Genomic DNA, 15457 nt, shown 5'->3' on the forward strand with positions numbered 1-15457 from the left:
AATACCAAATAATGTGCCAAGGAGACATTTCTCTACCTCCCCTCATCCCAGAACTCCCTCCATCCCTGATCTCCACTTCTGGCAAGGGGCTCAGGGAGGGGAGAGAGGGAGAGAGTGGGCTCCAGGTCCGGGCTGGTGATGAGGGAGGCAGGGGCAGTGAGGGACTGGTGGGAGTGAAGGGAGTGAAGATCAGACAGGCACCAGTATCAGTGGGTCTGTTTCACCCGGTACGTAGTAATTTTCAAAAGCAATTTTACATTTAGATACAGACATTTCAAAACTCTTTCATCAAAACAACCATGTCAAAATGCCCTTCTTTGTCTCAAACAAAGAAAATAAATGCCAAAAGAGAAGAACAAGACAGAGCTTCTGCCCCCAAAAAGCTCAGAGTCACCAGAGGGGAAAGGCGGAGAATGAAAGAAAAACAAATTACTATCCTGCCACTGTAATGCGGAAGGGGCTGGGAGGGAACCAGGCAGAGAGCGCCTGGCTCTGCCTGGGGGTGGAGAGGGTCCCAGGAGAAGGGGATGACTCAGCCCAAGGAATATTTGTTGAAAGGCTGAGAACAGCAAATGTTAATGGAGGGCTCACCATGTGACAGGCACTGTTGTTAGTGCTTCGTTTTAACTTATTCATCCCTCACAAAGGCCCAATAATATGAATATGATTATTATTCCCATTTTATGGTTGAGGAGACTGAGGCACCCAGAGTCCCAGGGACTTTCCCAGACCGCACAGACAGTAAGTGGCGGAGCCTGCTCACACCCCTGCACGCTGTAGCCTCTCTGTGGACAGAAGGGTCACAGGCTTTAATATTCGTCAGACTGGAGTCCACTCTGTCCTCACAGCTTATCCGAGCTTGGACAATCAGCTGAGCCCCCACCTCTTCTTTAGCTTTATTCCTGTGCCCCCAGCTTCCCCAGCACACCACTCAATACCTCTAGCTGTGTTGATTGACTCTGTAAATATGCCATTGGCACATGTCTCTGCCGGGTTAGACTGGGGTCCCTGTGGTCATGGAGCTATGATTCTGCTGGGAAGAGACCTCAGGGTGAGGAGCCAGCCCCACAGGACCCAGGCAGGTCTTCCAGACAGAGGGCAGAGGAACTAGAACAAGCCAGGTGTGAGGCAAGGTGAGCAGGTGAGAGTGGTGCGAGGGGGCGTGGGGATGGGCAAGGGACAGGCAGGCCAGGTCAGGAGCTTGGAATTGCACGGGAAGCCACTGCAGGAGAGGACCCAGGAGGGTGACCACTTCCGGAGGAGGAATTAAGGAGGGGCAGTGCGGTGTCATAGTTCAGACCACATAGGATGGGGGGAGCTTCCGCAGCGGCAGCAGTAACATCTCCCTATTGAGCGCCAAAGTGCCTCCTAAACTGTGAGGTGCTGGGTACCTGGGGGTTTACTTGCTGTAATTACTCCTGTTTCCCCCACCACTGACCCTTCCTTGCGTGCTTGGTCTCTGCCCTCCCGTGGTCTGGTGAGGTGTGTGGTGGTTTGTTTTCTCAGACCCCAGAACAACCGAGCAGCCCTGCGTCCTCTGAAGATGTTGTGTTGAGAGAGAAAAAAAATTACTCTTTAATAGAAATACTTTTCCTTCATTAAATGAAATCTCCAAAGCCCAGTAGCGTTTTCGGTGCTTATATAAAGATGCCAGTGGGGATTTGAGATTCAAAGTGGTATTTTTATACAAGTCGATGAGATCTCAATAGGGAAGAAAGCACACGCTCCCAATCTAAATTCCTCCAGCGTCGGCGCCAAGCCTGCGCTCAGGGCCGGTGGCCTCCCTCCCAGCCCCACCCGGGCTCTTCTCCAGCGCACTGGGGCGCTCATAGTACTGGTTCTCTGTTTGGGGAAGTTGTGTTGGTAGCGTCTTTCCAAGACTACAAACCATTTAAGGTGAATTTCTGTTTGCACCTCAACTGATAACTTTGTTTACAAACTCAAGACTTGGTAGGCATTTGTGTCAGAAGCGGATGACACACGCTTGCGCCCGCCCACCTGTACACAGACTTACCTTTGTATCTCATGTAACTGGGAATAGACCTAGTTCTGTAGAGGTGTCAGAAGAAAGACAGGGTTCAAAGTCCAGCTATCACGCTTGCTAGCTGGGCTGGGCTGGGCTGGACTCCCACTTACCCTCAGGTCTACTGTCTGCTCTATGGGGGAAAACAGCACCGTTCTCGCCCAGCCCAGTGACCTGGATCATAACGTAGGAAAAGGGCTCAGCGCATGGCCCTGCTCAAAACCTCTTCCTCATCAGCACTTCTCACCTGACTGTTGAATTAGAACCATCAACTTTATAGCAACTATTCTGGTTATCTATTGCTAAGTAATAACCTCCTGCACTCCCCACCCTCCTCAAATTTGGTGTTTACAGTGACGATTGTTGTGGCTTTTGCAGAGAAACTACAGTCCGCCAGCTCCTCCCTGCTCCATACTCTCCGGGCCTTTGCCTGGGCAGACACTGAGGGCTCACTCCCAGCTGTGAGCTGCACAGGGCGGGCCCTCTGGAGCCACAGAGCAAGTTAAGGAACAGGTCTCTCATGAGCACCACCATGCCAGCTCCTGTGAGGGGAGGAAAGGCGGTAAGGTAGGATCTTTAAAACAAAACAGAAAAACAGCCAAAAATCTAAAAGGCACTAACTTTTGAGTTGATGAGACAACCGCCCCTCCCATCCCCTCAATGGTTGTTTTTTGTGTTTTTTTTTTTTTTTTTTTTTGGCCCCTCAGCGACAACAGGCTTTGGAGTCTGGGAATCTGGCCCTCACTCCGCTTCACCTGGGCTCCCTCACTCAGGAGATAGGGCTGTCTCCTCTCACAGGGCTGATGGAGGCTGAACTTGGCAGCTAGCAGATGCTCAGTAAATAGCATCCATTAAAAGAAGGTTTAGTGCTCGTCTGCCTCGCAGCATCCCAGGGCCTGCCCATCAGCCCGCATTGCTGGGAAGGCAGGAGAGGGCTCTCTCTTGACTAGCAGGCGGGCTGAACTCTCCCCTTTTACCGTGGAAAATCCATTACTGGGAAGTCATTTGTCAAAGCCAACTGCTCAGCTGCTTTAATTTACATATTTATCAAGTTTGATTAGAATGTATTGTCTTCGACTTTCATCCCCGCTTTCACCTCCTCCTGCCCTCTCTTCCTGGGGAAACTGTTGGTGCCATCCTTTTTGCAGAAGGGCATGGCCTAATTCAGTTTGCATTTGCTAGTAAGCTGGAAACTGAACCTGGCGAGGTATTTCTGGAGGCTGGGAGAGAATTCAAAAGGCACAAGCACATGTTAGGGAAAGCCTGGCCCTCAGGCCTAGCCTGATTCAACCAGAGAGCAATAGGTACCCTACCACTATTCCATCAGTATTCATTGAGCACCTTCTGTATGTGAGGCACTGGGAACACAAATTGGAAAAAAGCTAGGCAAAGTCACGGCTGTAGTGTCTCTTAGCATCCGGTGACCTCAGTTTCTGCAACCGTAAGAACAGGCAGTTGGACCAAGTGATCTGTAAGTTACTGTTTTTGAATGCATACTATTTTGAACATACCGGTTTTATGAATCAGCTTGATGCGTTGGCTCATTTAATTCTTAACAAGATCCCTATGAGGTTGGTATCATTGTTCTCTCATCATGCAGATGAGGAAATGAACCATCTCAGAGCTCAAGGTCATGTGTGCCAGGACTTGGATTCAACCCTCCTTCTATCTGACTCTAGAATTCAAGTTTATAGACCCAAAGCCAGGCTGGATCTTTCTCCTCCTCCACTAATCTTTGAGCTCCTGGATGGCAGTGTCTGATTCCTCCCTGTGTCCCCAGGGACCAGCCTGAAATGTGGTATATGAAAATACCTATTGTGTGTGTGTGGGGGGGGGGGGGGGCAGGCTCTGCTCCTGTGGCTGTCAAGGTGAGAGCATTGGCAGCTGGCCCTGGCCCTCTGTATCACAGGCCCATTGCTTCTTGGCTTCCTTTCACTTTCTTGGCAAGCACCCACTGGGCATTTCCCCTGCATCAGGGACATTGCCCGAGGCAGCCCAGGTGGTGGGAGGAGGCTGTTGGACGTTGGAGCTCTATGCCCTGCTCTCCAGGGCTGAACCCGCTAGTTGAGTGGCCCGAGGCGAGTCACTGTCCTTTCTGGGTCTCCTTCATCTCCACAGGTTTTGTGGTTCTGACAGCCTCTGTGGGTCTCCTGTAAGCTGGAGGCTTCCTTACACTTTCTCAAGCCAAACGAGCGGTTTTAATCTGTGGTGGATATGTGAGGGGTATGGGAGAGGCGCCTTGTCACAGAATGAACGCATATGCTTTTCAATGGCAATAATCCCTGTTCTCTCCAACTCATCCAGGGCAGAGCACCCGATCCCCACCGTGGAGCACTTAGGAGATTTGAGATTCTGGGAGATCTAGTGTAGGTGAGGATGGCAGGGCTGGGAGCGGGGAACTGAAAATAAACTTTGCTAACACGACTGTTTTCTCAAGAAGACCAGATGCTGGGCATCAAGCGGAACATCGCGGCTTTGGGTCCTGCCTGAGCGAGGCAGCAAATGATTTACGACCGGATGGGGGGCCAAGATGAGCTCTGTGGGTTCAGAGGCAGGTGAAGCCACTGTGGTCTGGCACTGTCTGCAAAGGCTTTTTGGAGGACTTGGTGCAAAGATATAAAATCTAAGAAATTAAAGTTTGCTTGGGAAGATAGTAATAGGCCAATCAGAATAAAGGAGAATATTCCCTTAGGGCCATGGTTGGCAAACTGTGGCTTGCGAGCCACATGCGGCTCTTTGGCCCCTTGAGTGTGGCTCTTCCACAAAATACCACGGCCTGGGCGAGTCTATTTTGAAGAAGTGGTGTTAGAAGAAGTTTAAGTTTAAAAAATTTGGCTCTCAAAAGAAATTTCAATCGTTGTATTGTTGATATTTGGCTCTGTTGACTAATGAGTTTGCCGACCACTGCTGGGGACTGGTTCTTAGCCAGGGCCTATTTTGTCTCCGAGGAGATGTGGGACATTTAGTGAGGTCTGAAGCTGTTTGTAATTGTCATAACTAGGTATCAGTGTGCCCCTGACATTTAGTGGATAGAGGCTAGAGATATTGCTGTACGTCCACCCCACCACACACACACACAGTTATCCACCTCCAGATGTCAATAGAGCTAAGAAACCCTATTTCTGTGGCTTGTCATTCAATAAATGGGGCAGGGACTTAAACGTCCGTCCCTTATCTTGTGAGCTGGGGATTATTATTCTCATTTTACAGGGAACGGAGGCTCAGAATGTATAAGTAATTTGCCCAAAACCTCACAGCCAATAATCTGGGGCCTGGATGTGAGTCCTGGTGCAGCTGCCAGGAAGCCAGCAGGCTTTCAATTTGACCCCATCAGGGGACAGAAGAAACACAGGGGCCAGTATTCCCCTCAGCACCCCTCACCCAGTTCCCCCTGCTGTGGGACTTGCCCTCAGTCAGCTTGGCTGAGCCAGCCCCGGAAGTCTGCTTTCAGCTCTCATCTCTATTCAAACACACTCATTGTTCTCCACTGTCCCCAAAAGCTCTATTGATGCCTCCTAACCCTACATTTTCTCCTACGATTATATATAAGAAATTCTGCACCTTGAGCATGTTCTACCTATAATTCAAAGCCCTGATCCCTCTTTATTGTCAGATCAACCACAGGGATACCCTTAGGTTGCCTTCAACATGACGAATTTTGTAGGGAAAAGTACAGAATTATCGTGCTGATGAAATCAGATGCAATCCAACATGAACACCAGGGCGGTCAAAAACAAGTCCTGGGTGAGTGTTAGTTTCCTCACTGCCTTCTCAGAAGAGGTACATCTGAGCAGAGCCTGGGAGGCTTAGTAGGAGTAAGCCAGACAGACAAGCTGGGGGCCGGCATTCCAGGCAGAGAGAAAAACATGAACCCAAGTGTGGGAGAACGTGGCCCGAGGTGGAGCTGCCAAAAGTTAGCCGAGGCCAGGCCTGTGGAGGGGCATGGCCACCAGAGACTAGAGATGCTGGGGAAAGGAGGCTGGGCTCCCCTGGAGGACAGCAGAGAGCTGCTGAGGGTTGTAAGCAGAGGGAGAGGTATGCTACCATCTGCATTTTAGAAATTCCACTTTGGGGGCCAGGGGGAAGATGGACAGACAGGAATGGTGTTGACATAGGAAGACCAGGGACAAGGCTATGCTGGTCCTGACGGGCCCTCAGACAGGTACCAGCTAGCCATGCTGTTACTGCCACCAAGATTTCTTTTTCTCCAGCTTTGTGTGGTGTGGACCTTTTTGGGCCCTGGAGTATTGGAGAAGAGACTGCGATTGATCTGGCTTAGAAACCAATATGAAGGAATTTTCTCAGAAAATGAAAAAGGCTTAGAGGTAAAAATAAAAACTGCACATAATACCTCAATGATAAGTTATTGTCAGGAGAGGTAGGGAAACCAAACTGGTAATGTGCACTTTGAGGAGATTTTTGTCCTTAGAGAGTCCAGCTAGTGCTCTTTGGGGCCTTCTTCTAGCACCTTCACCATCCACAGATCCATGGATAATTTGAGGCTCTTCATCATCTTCATCTTCATCTTCATCTTGGCACCAAGAGGTTATGGTTCTGGTCCTCACTGAATTTGTCATCTATAGACAAGTTAATTAGTTAGCTATCACTCTAGAATTCAGCATCTAAACATTAAGCATTTATCATCTCTCAGATTCTTCAGGGTCAGGAATGCGGGAACAGCTGACCTGAGTGGTCCCGACCCTGGGTCCTCCATGAGGCTGCAGTTGGTTATCAGCAGGGCTGGAGGCCCCCTTCTAAGCTCACTCCTTGGTTTGGACTGGCTTCAGTCTCTCTTGGCTGTTGTCTGGATTCTTTAGTTTCTCCCCACATGGGCCTTTCCACAGGCCACCTGAGTGTCCTCATGTGATGGCAGCTGGATGCCCCCAGAGTGAGTGATTCCCAAGAGAGACGGTGCACTCACGATGGAAGCCTAATCTCCATGGGGAGGTGCCACCACGTCCAGAGCGTCCTCTTGGTTAGAGCAAGTCTCTAAGTCCAGCCCACAGCGAAGGGGAGGGAAGGGGAGAGGAGTGCCTCTCTACCTCTGGAGGGAGGAGATGAACACAGAATTTGTGGATGTATTTTTAAATCCCCATAAGGACCTTATCTTTGAGAGATGATATGACACTGTGCTTAAGAGCATAAATTTCAGGTCCATAAAGACTTAGGTATAATCCTGGCTCCCACATTTGCTACTTATGTAGGTTTAGACAAGCCATTTAACCTTTTTGGATCTCAATTTCCTAATCTACAATATAGAGGTAAGAATAGTAGATGTTTCACTGCATGACCATGAAAATGAAATAAGATCATATATGTAAAGTGCTTGGCACAGAATCAGTACTGAATAAACATTATTTAATTACTGTGTTGTAACTGGATGATATCGTCCTTTGCAAGAAGCGGGAGAGCACAGAGGTTAGTTGAGAGCACCGGTTGTGGAGTCAGACTGCCTGGGTGGGTCTTGGGCTGGGCCAGCCGTTAGCTGGGGGAGCTTGGACCAGTCCCTGAATGCCTCTTCTCATTGGTTTCCTGTGAAATGAAGATAATTATAGCTAATGCCTGGCAACCAAAAAGGTGTTCAATAAATATTTTATGAATAGGGACATAGTGGATGATGAGAGGGATATGACGACAAAGGAGTGTGTGTGTGTATGTGTGTGTGTGTGTGTGTGTGTGTGCGCACACGTGTGCGCTGTGATGCCACATAAGCACATTTGTCTCAAACACCTTCTGTTAACTAAGGAGGGACCGCTGTCCTGGTCCCACTTGAGTGTGCCCTTATACCCTGAGCGACACCCGCCACGCTTGTCCAGGTTTACCATTCCTTACAGGTTGTCTTTGTTCTCATTGTTCAGCTTCTTTTCCATGGCTTTGTTTTAGCATGCTTCCTTCACCCTCCCTGCTGCCTCCTCCAAGAATATGTTTAATTGGCTTTGCACAAGTCCAGGGACTCGGTGACAGGAATGGGGGGGGGGGGGTCCCATGTCACACTGCCTCAGAGCTGCTACATTACCTTAAATTGATTTTGCAAATGAAAGCTAAAAACTAAGCAAAGGCGCGCCATCCATTTTGTCTAAAGATGATTATAATGCTCTTTTACGGCCTCCTAAATGACAAAGCAGTTTGTTACCTGCCTGCATCAACATTTGCTTATATTAGCACCCGAGATGCTTGATTTTTATTAGCCCCACGTTATCATTTTATGAAGACGCAGGGGCTCGGTGAAATTAGTGTGCAAATAGAATGCCCATTTTGCATTTTCCTGTGGTCAGCAGAAATGCTGAATGCAATTGAGTTGATAATGGGTCAGGAGAGACATTCATAGAGGTAGCCTTCACCGAGGGCCCCGGTAATGCCATTTATCATTTCTGAACTGCTGAGATAGATGGCATCAGTGTTACACACTGTTTTTTAAAGGGCTCAGTGGCATTTTTTTTATTAAGGGAAAAGCAATATAAATACTAAGAGAGTAGAACTCTCTTAGTATTTATAATATCCCAGGAATAAGGAATGAAAGCAAACACTTTTGTATATGTTATAGATCAGTGGTTCTCAGCCTTTCTAATGCTGCGACCCTTTAATACAGTCCCTCATGTTGTGGTGACCCCCAACCATAAAATTATTTTCGTTGCTACTTCATAACTGTAATTTTGCTACTGTTATGAATCATAATGTAAATATCTGTGTTTTCCGATGGTCTTAGGTGACTCTGCTAGTAGTTCTCAACCTGTGGGTGGTGACCCACAGGTTGAGAACCGCTGCTGTAGAGCCTAAGACCATCAGAAAACACAGATATTTACATTACGATTCATAACAGTAGCAAAATTACAGTTATGAAGTAGCAACGAAAATAATTTTGTGGTTGGGGGTCACCACAACATGAGGAACTGTATTAAAGTGAGGAACTGTATTAAAGGGTCACAGCATTAGAAAAGTTGAGAACCACTGTTATAGATGGAAATGCAGGGGATATGGAGTCTTGCATTGTTAGTGGATCCGGAGGAGACACATAAGGTGGGGAAAGTGGCACTGGACTGGGAGCTGAAGCTTAACTACCTCTGCCAACTACATGACCTTCCACCTGTGAGCCTCAGGACCCTCCCCTGTAAAATGGAGTCAGTACTCTCCACCTCACAGAGACATGATGAAGAGTAAATAAGATAATGTGTGTCTAAATTTCTTTATAAACCATCATCTATAGGAGTATTTTTATTTATTTATTAGTTTAGCAGATGGTTTCTAAACACCTGCTCCATGCAAGGTCCTGGGAAAGACATTAAACATGCACAGTGCAAGTTGCAGTTTCTCCCTTGTGGAGCTTCTGTTCAGTCTAGGAAAAGATCACATGTCTGACCATGAACTTCTTTAGAAAAGGTGGGTCTTCTCTTTCTCCCTTTGGTCCTAAAGGTGCCTAACACAGCGCTGAGTACACAGTGAGTTCTCAGAAACATATTTGGCCTCCATTATCTATCTTGCTGCCTTTCCTATCATTAAGGAATCAATTGACCTCACCCCAACAGGCCAAGCAAGTCCCAAGCCTTTAGAACCAGGCTTCATAGAGTTACTAGTTTTTATTTTGGTATCTGACATTGATGTACTAAAAGTGGGATCATGAACTACATTCAAAATAACCTGTCTCTAGCATTTCAGAAGCTGAAATCCTGCTCCCTGTTTCTAACTGCCCTCAATGGAATCCTGTAATCCAGCTTCTCTCTATTTTCATTTCTGAATTCACTTCAGGTTGTTGGTCTGTTCTGGGGCAATCAGTCCTTCCTCTGCCCACAGCTAAGTACCCTTCTCCTGCCCCTTCTTTCTGGGACTGTCACGGTTGCCTACTGCTTTTGCTTAATTGTATCTTTGCACAGTAGCTAAATTTTCTGATACAAGTGAGACTTCTGTAGAGGCAGCAAGAGCTTGGGCCAAGATTCAGAGCCATATTTTTCTACTTCTTTGCATGTCTAGTAATTTTTTATTGGATGTTGGATTTTGTGAATTATACATGGTTGAATGTCTGGATTCTGTTATCTTCCTTTAAAGAGAGTTGGGATTTATATACCAGTCAGTTAAATTTCTTTTCTCAAGCTTGGTCCTTTTGAGATTTGTTTTTAAACTTTGTTAGAGTATTTGAGAAGGACAACTAAGGCATGGTCCTTCTGGTTTCTCGACTGATTGCCTGCACAATCAATGAGGGGATTCAAATGAGTCCTAGTTCTCTGTGCAGTTCACATGGGTATCGTTTCATTCTCCCTCACCTATTATCTGTCTGACCTTGAGCAAGTTATATAGCTTCTCTGAGACTCAGTCTCCACCTCTATAAAAAGGGCTATTAATGAGAAAGTTTCTGTAAGGATTATAAATAATTTGTATATTGTGCCTGACATAAAAGGAACTAATTGAAAGGCAGTTGCCACTATTACTAATTTAAGTATTACCTTCTTTACTTTATCAGTTACTGAATATTTACTAAGCAATATGTTAGCTTGTTTAATCATTACAACAACCCTATAAAGTAGATATTATTATCCACATTTATAGGTTAGCAAATGAAAACTCAGAATGGGTATACAACTTGCCTAGTCAGTGGATCTGGGATTTAGTCATTCATATGACCTCTTTACATGACTTTAATATTAATATAATGAGTTGCATCAAGGAATGGGATATAGTATTTTAATATTGAGTAGCCAGGGACATAATTAAATTATTCAACATGTCAAACTCAAAGGCTAACACTGGCCAAATAAATGAGGCATGCAGCCCACTGACGGCGAGTTTGACATGCTTGGATGATTTAAGAGATAAATGTAAAGCATCCAGCCCATTTCCTGCTTTCTCTCTCTCCTAGTCTCAGCTTTCCTTGCCTTCCTTAACAGCCTTCTTTTATTTTATCTTCCAGACAATCTTCGGGAAGGGGCAGAGCAGAAGGTGGTATTCATCACGGGGCGAGTCCACCCAGGGGAAACACCCTCTTCCTTTGTGTGCCAAGGTGAGTAGCAGGACCCCATGGGCATCCTGTGCTTGCCCCCCATGCCCACTGGGGCTCTGTGATGGTCTCTGGGACAGTGAGGTAACACACAGAATCATTATCTTGGATGGGAATTCACTTCACTTCTAAAAAGATTACACTTGATCTTCCCTAGGATTTATTTTCAATAAATATGACCTCATGTATGTATGCATGACTGGATGGATGAGTGGATGGATGCATAAATGAACAGGGGGACCGAATGAAGTTCTCTAATATTTGCTGTATTGACAATGTACGGCTGTACAGAGACAGCTACACTCTCTGGCTGTGTTTTACTTGTTTCCAGTGGTTTATAACAAAAATACATCTCACCCAGGCCAAAGTGCACATTGATGGAAGGGCAGGCAGTGAACTGGGGAGTCAAGGACTAAAATTTTTCTATTCACTCATTTACTCAAGTATCCACTGAACACACAACTTTTGAAATACCCATCATGAGCAAGGAAGCATGCTTGGTGTCAGACAGCCAGAGATAAATAAGATACAATGTCTCTTCTCAAATATATCTCTTTATGATTGCATTTTATTTATTATCAAATATTTCATCTATATAAAATACATTGAACGAGTCAGCTGTATAAATATATTCAATAAGTAACATATAAATAATAATTTAGTGAATGCCCAGCGTAAGAAGCAGAAGATTATCAATTCCTTTGAAGGCCTATGTCCTCCTTCCCGCCCTCCCCATCACACAAATAACCATCAGCTTGAATTTTGTATTTGTCTTTTCTTTAACAGTTACTAAGCATGCAAGCATTCCTAAACAATGTGGTGTTAGTCTTGCATGGTTTTGAACTTTATAAAAATGGTACGGTCCTGTGTGTGCCCACACTGGCTTTCACCCAGTATCCATGTCGGTGAAGAGAGCTGTTCACTGTTTCACCATGCAGTCTACTCCACTCTGTCTGCACCTCCACTGACATGTCTGTGCTCCTGAAGGAAGAGTTAGGTTGTTTGCAGTGTTTTCTCTTGCAAACAATGCTGATACAAATGTGCTTACACAAGTGCCTTGTGCACAAGTACGAATTCCTTCCTAGGGGGTTTAACCATGAATGTAACTGCTGGGCCATAGACATGTGCATGTTCACTTTTCCAGGCATTTGCTGCCTCAGGCAATGCATCAGAGCTCCTGGTGTCCTGCATTCCTGCCAACACTGTTGCACTTTTACCTATCTAGTGGGTGTGCTATATATAAAGTACATGATACCAAATATGTGCCTAGCATTGTAACATGTAAAATAAAATACACATTTTTTAAAATTATCTAGTTTTATTCATTTGACTTAACTTATTTCCACTATATGAGTTTTTCAATGTCAGAGGAACTAATATGAGAAAATTGAAGTTAAGAGAAGTTAAGTAATTTATCTCATTTTAGTCTCAAAGTGACCATGAGGTCAAAGGGATAGGAAAATCCCCTAAGGTCACAGAACTTGAGGGAGATGGCCTGCTGCCGGGGGAAGTACCTGGTGATTTGCCATGAGATAGCCTTGGGGTCAAATATCGGCTCTGCTGCTTCCTCGCCGTGTGACACAGTTTCCTGGAATGTGAAATGGGTTAGGAAACCAATCCCTGTCTGAAGGCTGTGATGGAGCTGGCCTGGGGTGAATGCACACAAACACCCTGTCCTATAGGCGGCATCCAGCAGGCATGCAGTAGGTGCCCCTCCTTCCTCATGGAAATCTGAGAGGGTGAAGCAGCTAATCTGCTTTGTACACTGTGAAGCATTATGCAGATAAATATGGGGTCTATTTTCCCCATTTGCATTCTTCCAGCGCTGTGATTGGACATAATTGCCTGCCCAGATGTTTCAGGCAAGGAGACAGTTTCAGGGAAAGAAGGTGATCCCCCAGAGCCAAGCAGCTCGGACGAGGCGCAGCTGGGCTGTCTCACCTCCTCGCTCCAGTCACCTTAGCTTCTTCCTTGGCATTCTCACTTCCAGCACTGTCCTTGCAGTAACCTCTCCCAGGTCCCTCTTGGCTTTGCGGCAGCCATCTGGCCGTTACTAAACTTGGCAGCAGACCTGTTCCCCCAGCTAATTGGATGCAACTATCGAGTCCTTCTTTGTAAAAAGGCAGCAGCCATACCAGCAATACTTTCATCTTTGGGAGCTTAGACTCCCATGCCCACCTCCTCTGTGTGCAGTGGAAAAAGGGCAGGGCCGCCTCCCATTTTATAGGCGAGGCCTGAGGCACAGAGTTGAGTAGAGCTCAGGTGCTCTCTCTGTTGGCCCTGCTTTTCCAAAAAGGAACCTGGATGGTGCGGAGTTGATAGAGCCGGTGCTATCCTGTAGGCTTTCAATCAAAGCTTCCTCCTGGGCAGAGACTTTAATGCCTCCCCTCTACCTTCTCAAGATAAACTCCAAACTCCTTGCACGACATTCACCCTTCATGATCTGGCTCTTGCCAGGTTCTCTGGCCTCAGCCTTATTATATCCCAGCCCCACACAACTTAATCCCTGAATGGACAATCCTATCTCCACTGTTGGGCCTTTGCACCTGTTACTCCTCTGCCTGCTGCTCCTTGCCACTTGGTAAACACTTCCCGTAGCCCAAGGTTTATGTCAGAGGCCACACCCTATAGCCCCTTACTTTATGGCTGCTTTAGAGGTTACCTGATAGTCATCTTAATTACCCTGATTTGTTATATATTAGAGTTATATTGTTTCTTCCCCTTTAAACCATGAGCTACCAGAGGCCTAGGGTTGGGTCTTCAAATGTCATTTTCCACATTGTAAAATGGGTACTATTTTGCTCATCTCCTGGGGCTGTGGTGAGGGACACATGATGTATTGGCTCTGGGATGCTAAATCTGAGTTCAGAAAGAGGAGCCTCAAAGTCCCATAGCCAGAAGGGGGCTGAAGGGCACAGGAGGGGCCGAAGGAGACAGAAAGAGGGAGAAGGGTGCAGAAGGGAGCCCTAGGGGGGCTTTGAATATGGGTCTCCCAAGCCTGCGCATGTCCCGCTCATCAATGGGAAACGCTAGAGGACCAAGCTCCTGCCCGGAACACACAGCTCTCTGGACATCCCACAAGAGTGGGTGTGCATGTTACAGAAGAGGGTGTAGAGGCTCAGAGAAGCAAAGTAGCTTACCCAAGGCCACACACTAACTCATGGCAGGTGTGGCGTGGGCCCCTCTCCCCAATCCTGCCTCCATCTTTCCCATCCCTGGCTGTCCCTCAGGACACACAGCTCCTCCTTCCTGGAGGCAGCTTAAGTCAGGCATCCTTTCCCCATTGCCAATGAGAGACTGAGGCACAGTCTTCCCCAAAGGTTTCTCAGTCCCCACAATGGCTCAGCTGGACTTTCTTCCCCAGACCCAGCCCACCCCCAGACCCAGCCCACCTGGTTGTGGGGCGGGCAGGGGGACCCAAGGCCTGGAAGGATGATGTCTGGTACCTTCGTTCTGTTTTCTTCTTCCCCATTAACTGGCTCAGTGACCTTGAGTGGGGAACAGACACGTGGGCCTGGTCACCCCATCTGGCTGGGACCAAGGTTCTCACTGCAAAGCTGCTGACACACCTGCTGCTGGGAGCAGAGTGGAGCCTTGTCCTCGCAGAGCTCCGGAGGCGGTGGCGGGAAGGGAGGCAGAGCTGCTTGGTGGTGGGATGGTTGATTCTCAGCCACCCCTCTGCCGCCCCAGACCCTCTCCTGGCCTCTGTGAGGCCACACTCTCCTTGCTCATCAGCCACAAGTACTCGGTGTTGTCCTGGAGTAGAGCATGTGTAGCACCTGGGATTGGATCCCAGCTCTTCCCCTTAGTACAGTGACCTTGGGGATGTCCCCTAACCTCTCTGTGCCTCCATTCCTTTACCTTAAAGGGAAATCATAGTAGGAATCCGGCCTCCTAGTGTTGCTGTGAGAGTGTAATGAGTTAATGTTCACACAACACTTAGGACAGTGCCTGGTGTTCAGCAGGCCTCTGTATGTGCTATCAAGAGGGAGGTCATGGCTAACGGAGCACTTGCAAGTGCAGGTATGGGTCCACTAACCCTCATCATGAACCAAAGCCCAGTGTGTGACTTCTATCCCCCACTTCCTCACACCCTTGAGAGATCTGTTACCAAACCCTCCTCATTTACATAGGGGAAGACCACATTGCACGTCAGCTGGTTGGCCAGGACTAGACCTCAGCTCTTCCTCCTGGTGCAGTGACTGCTCTATTGTTGAAGACCCTCCCCGATTCAGATCCTTCATAATTGAGTTAATTAGACCTACACTGTGGGATGATAATGCAGGCAAGGCACATCCCCCTGGAGGGCAGCGTGGGCAGTGGGCACAGAGGGGCCTGCACTTGGGCAGGCCCGAGTCTGAGTCCTGCCACTTCCACCTCCCAGCTAGGGACCTTCAGCAAGTCCTCAACCCTCCTAGAGCCTCTGTTTCTCTGCAAAAAAGGGGCAG

General features: G+C 47.3%; 1 protein-coding gene across 6 annotated transcripts in view; it reads left to right on the forward strand.

The window, feature by feature from the left end:
• Window positions 1-15457, forward strand: part of AGBL4 (AGBL carboxypeptidase 4) — a 1107854-nt gene that overhangs the window by 985675 nt on the left and 106722 nt on the right. For all 6 annotated transcript variants that reach the window (XM_080656977.1, XM_080656976.1, XM_080656979.1 and 3 more), the window contains one exon: window positions 10923-11012. In XM_080656977.1, the coding sequence (XP_080513103.1) occupies window positions 10923-11012 (90 nt within the window). The remainder of the gene's footprint in view (window positions 1-10922; window positions 11013-15457) is intronic.

Source organism: Plecotus auritus (assembly GCF_963455305.1).
Source record: "Plecotus auritus genome assembly, chromosome: 2".
NCBI classification, from domain to species: domain Eukaryota; kingdom Metazoa; phylum Chordata; class Mammalia; order Chiroptera; family Vespertilionidae; genus Plecotus; species Plecotus auritus.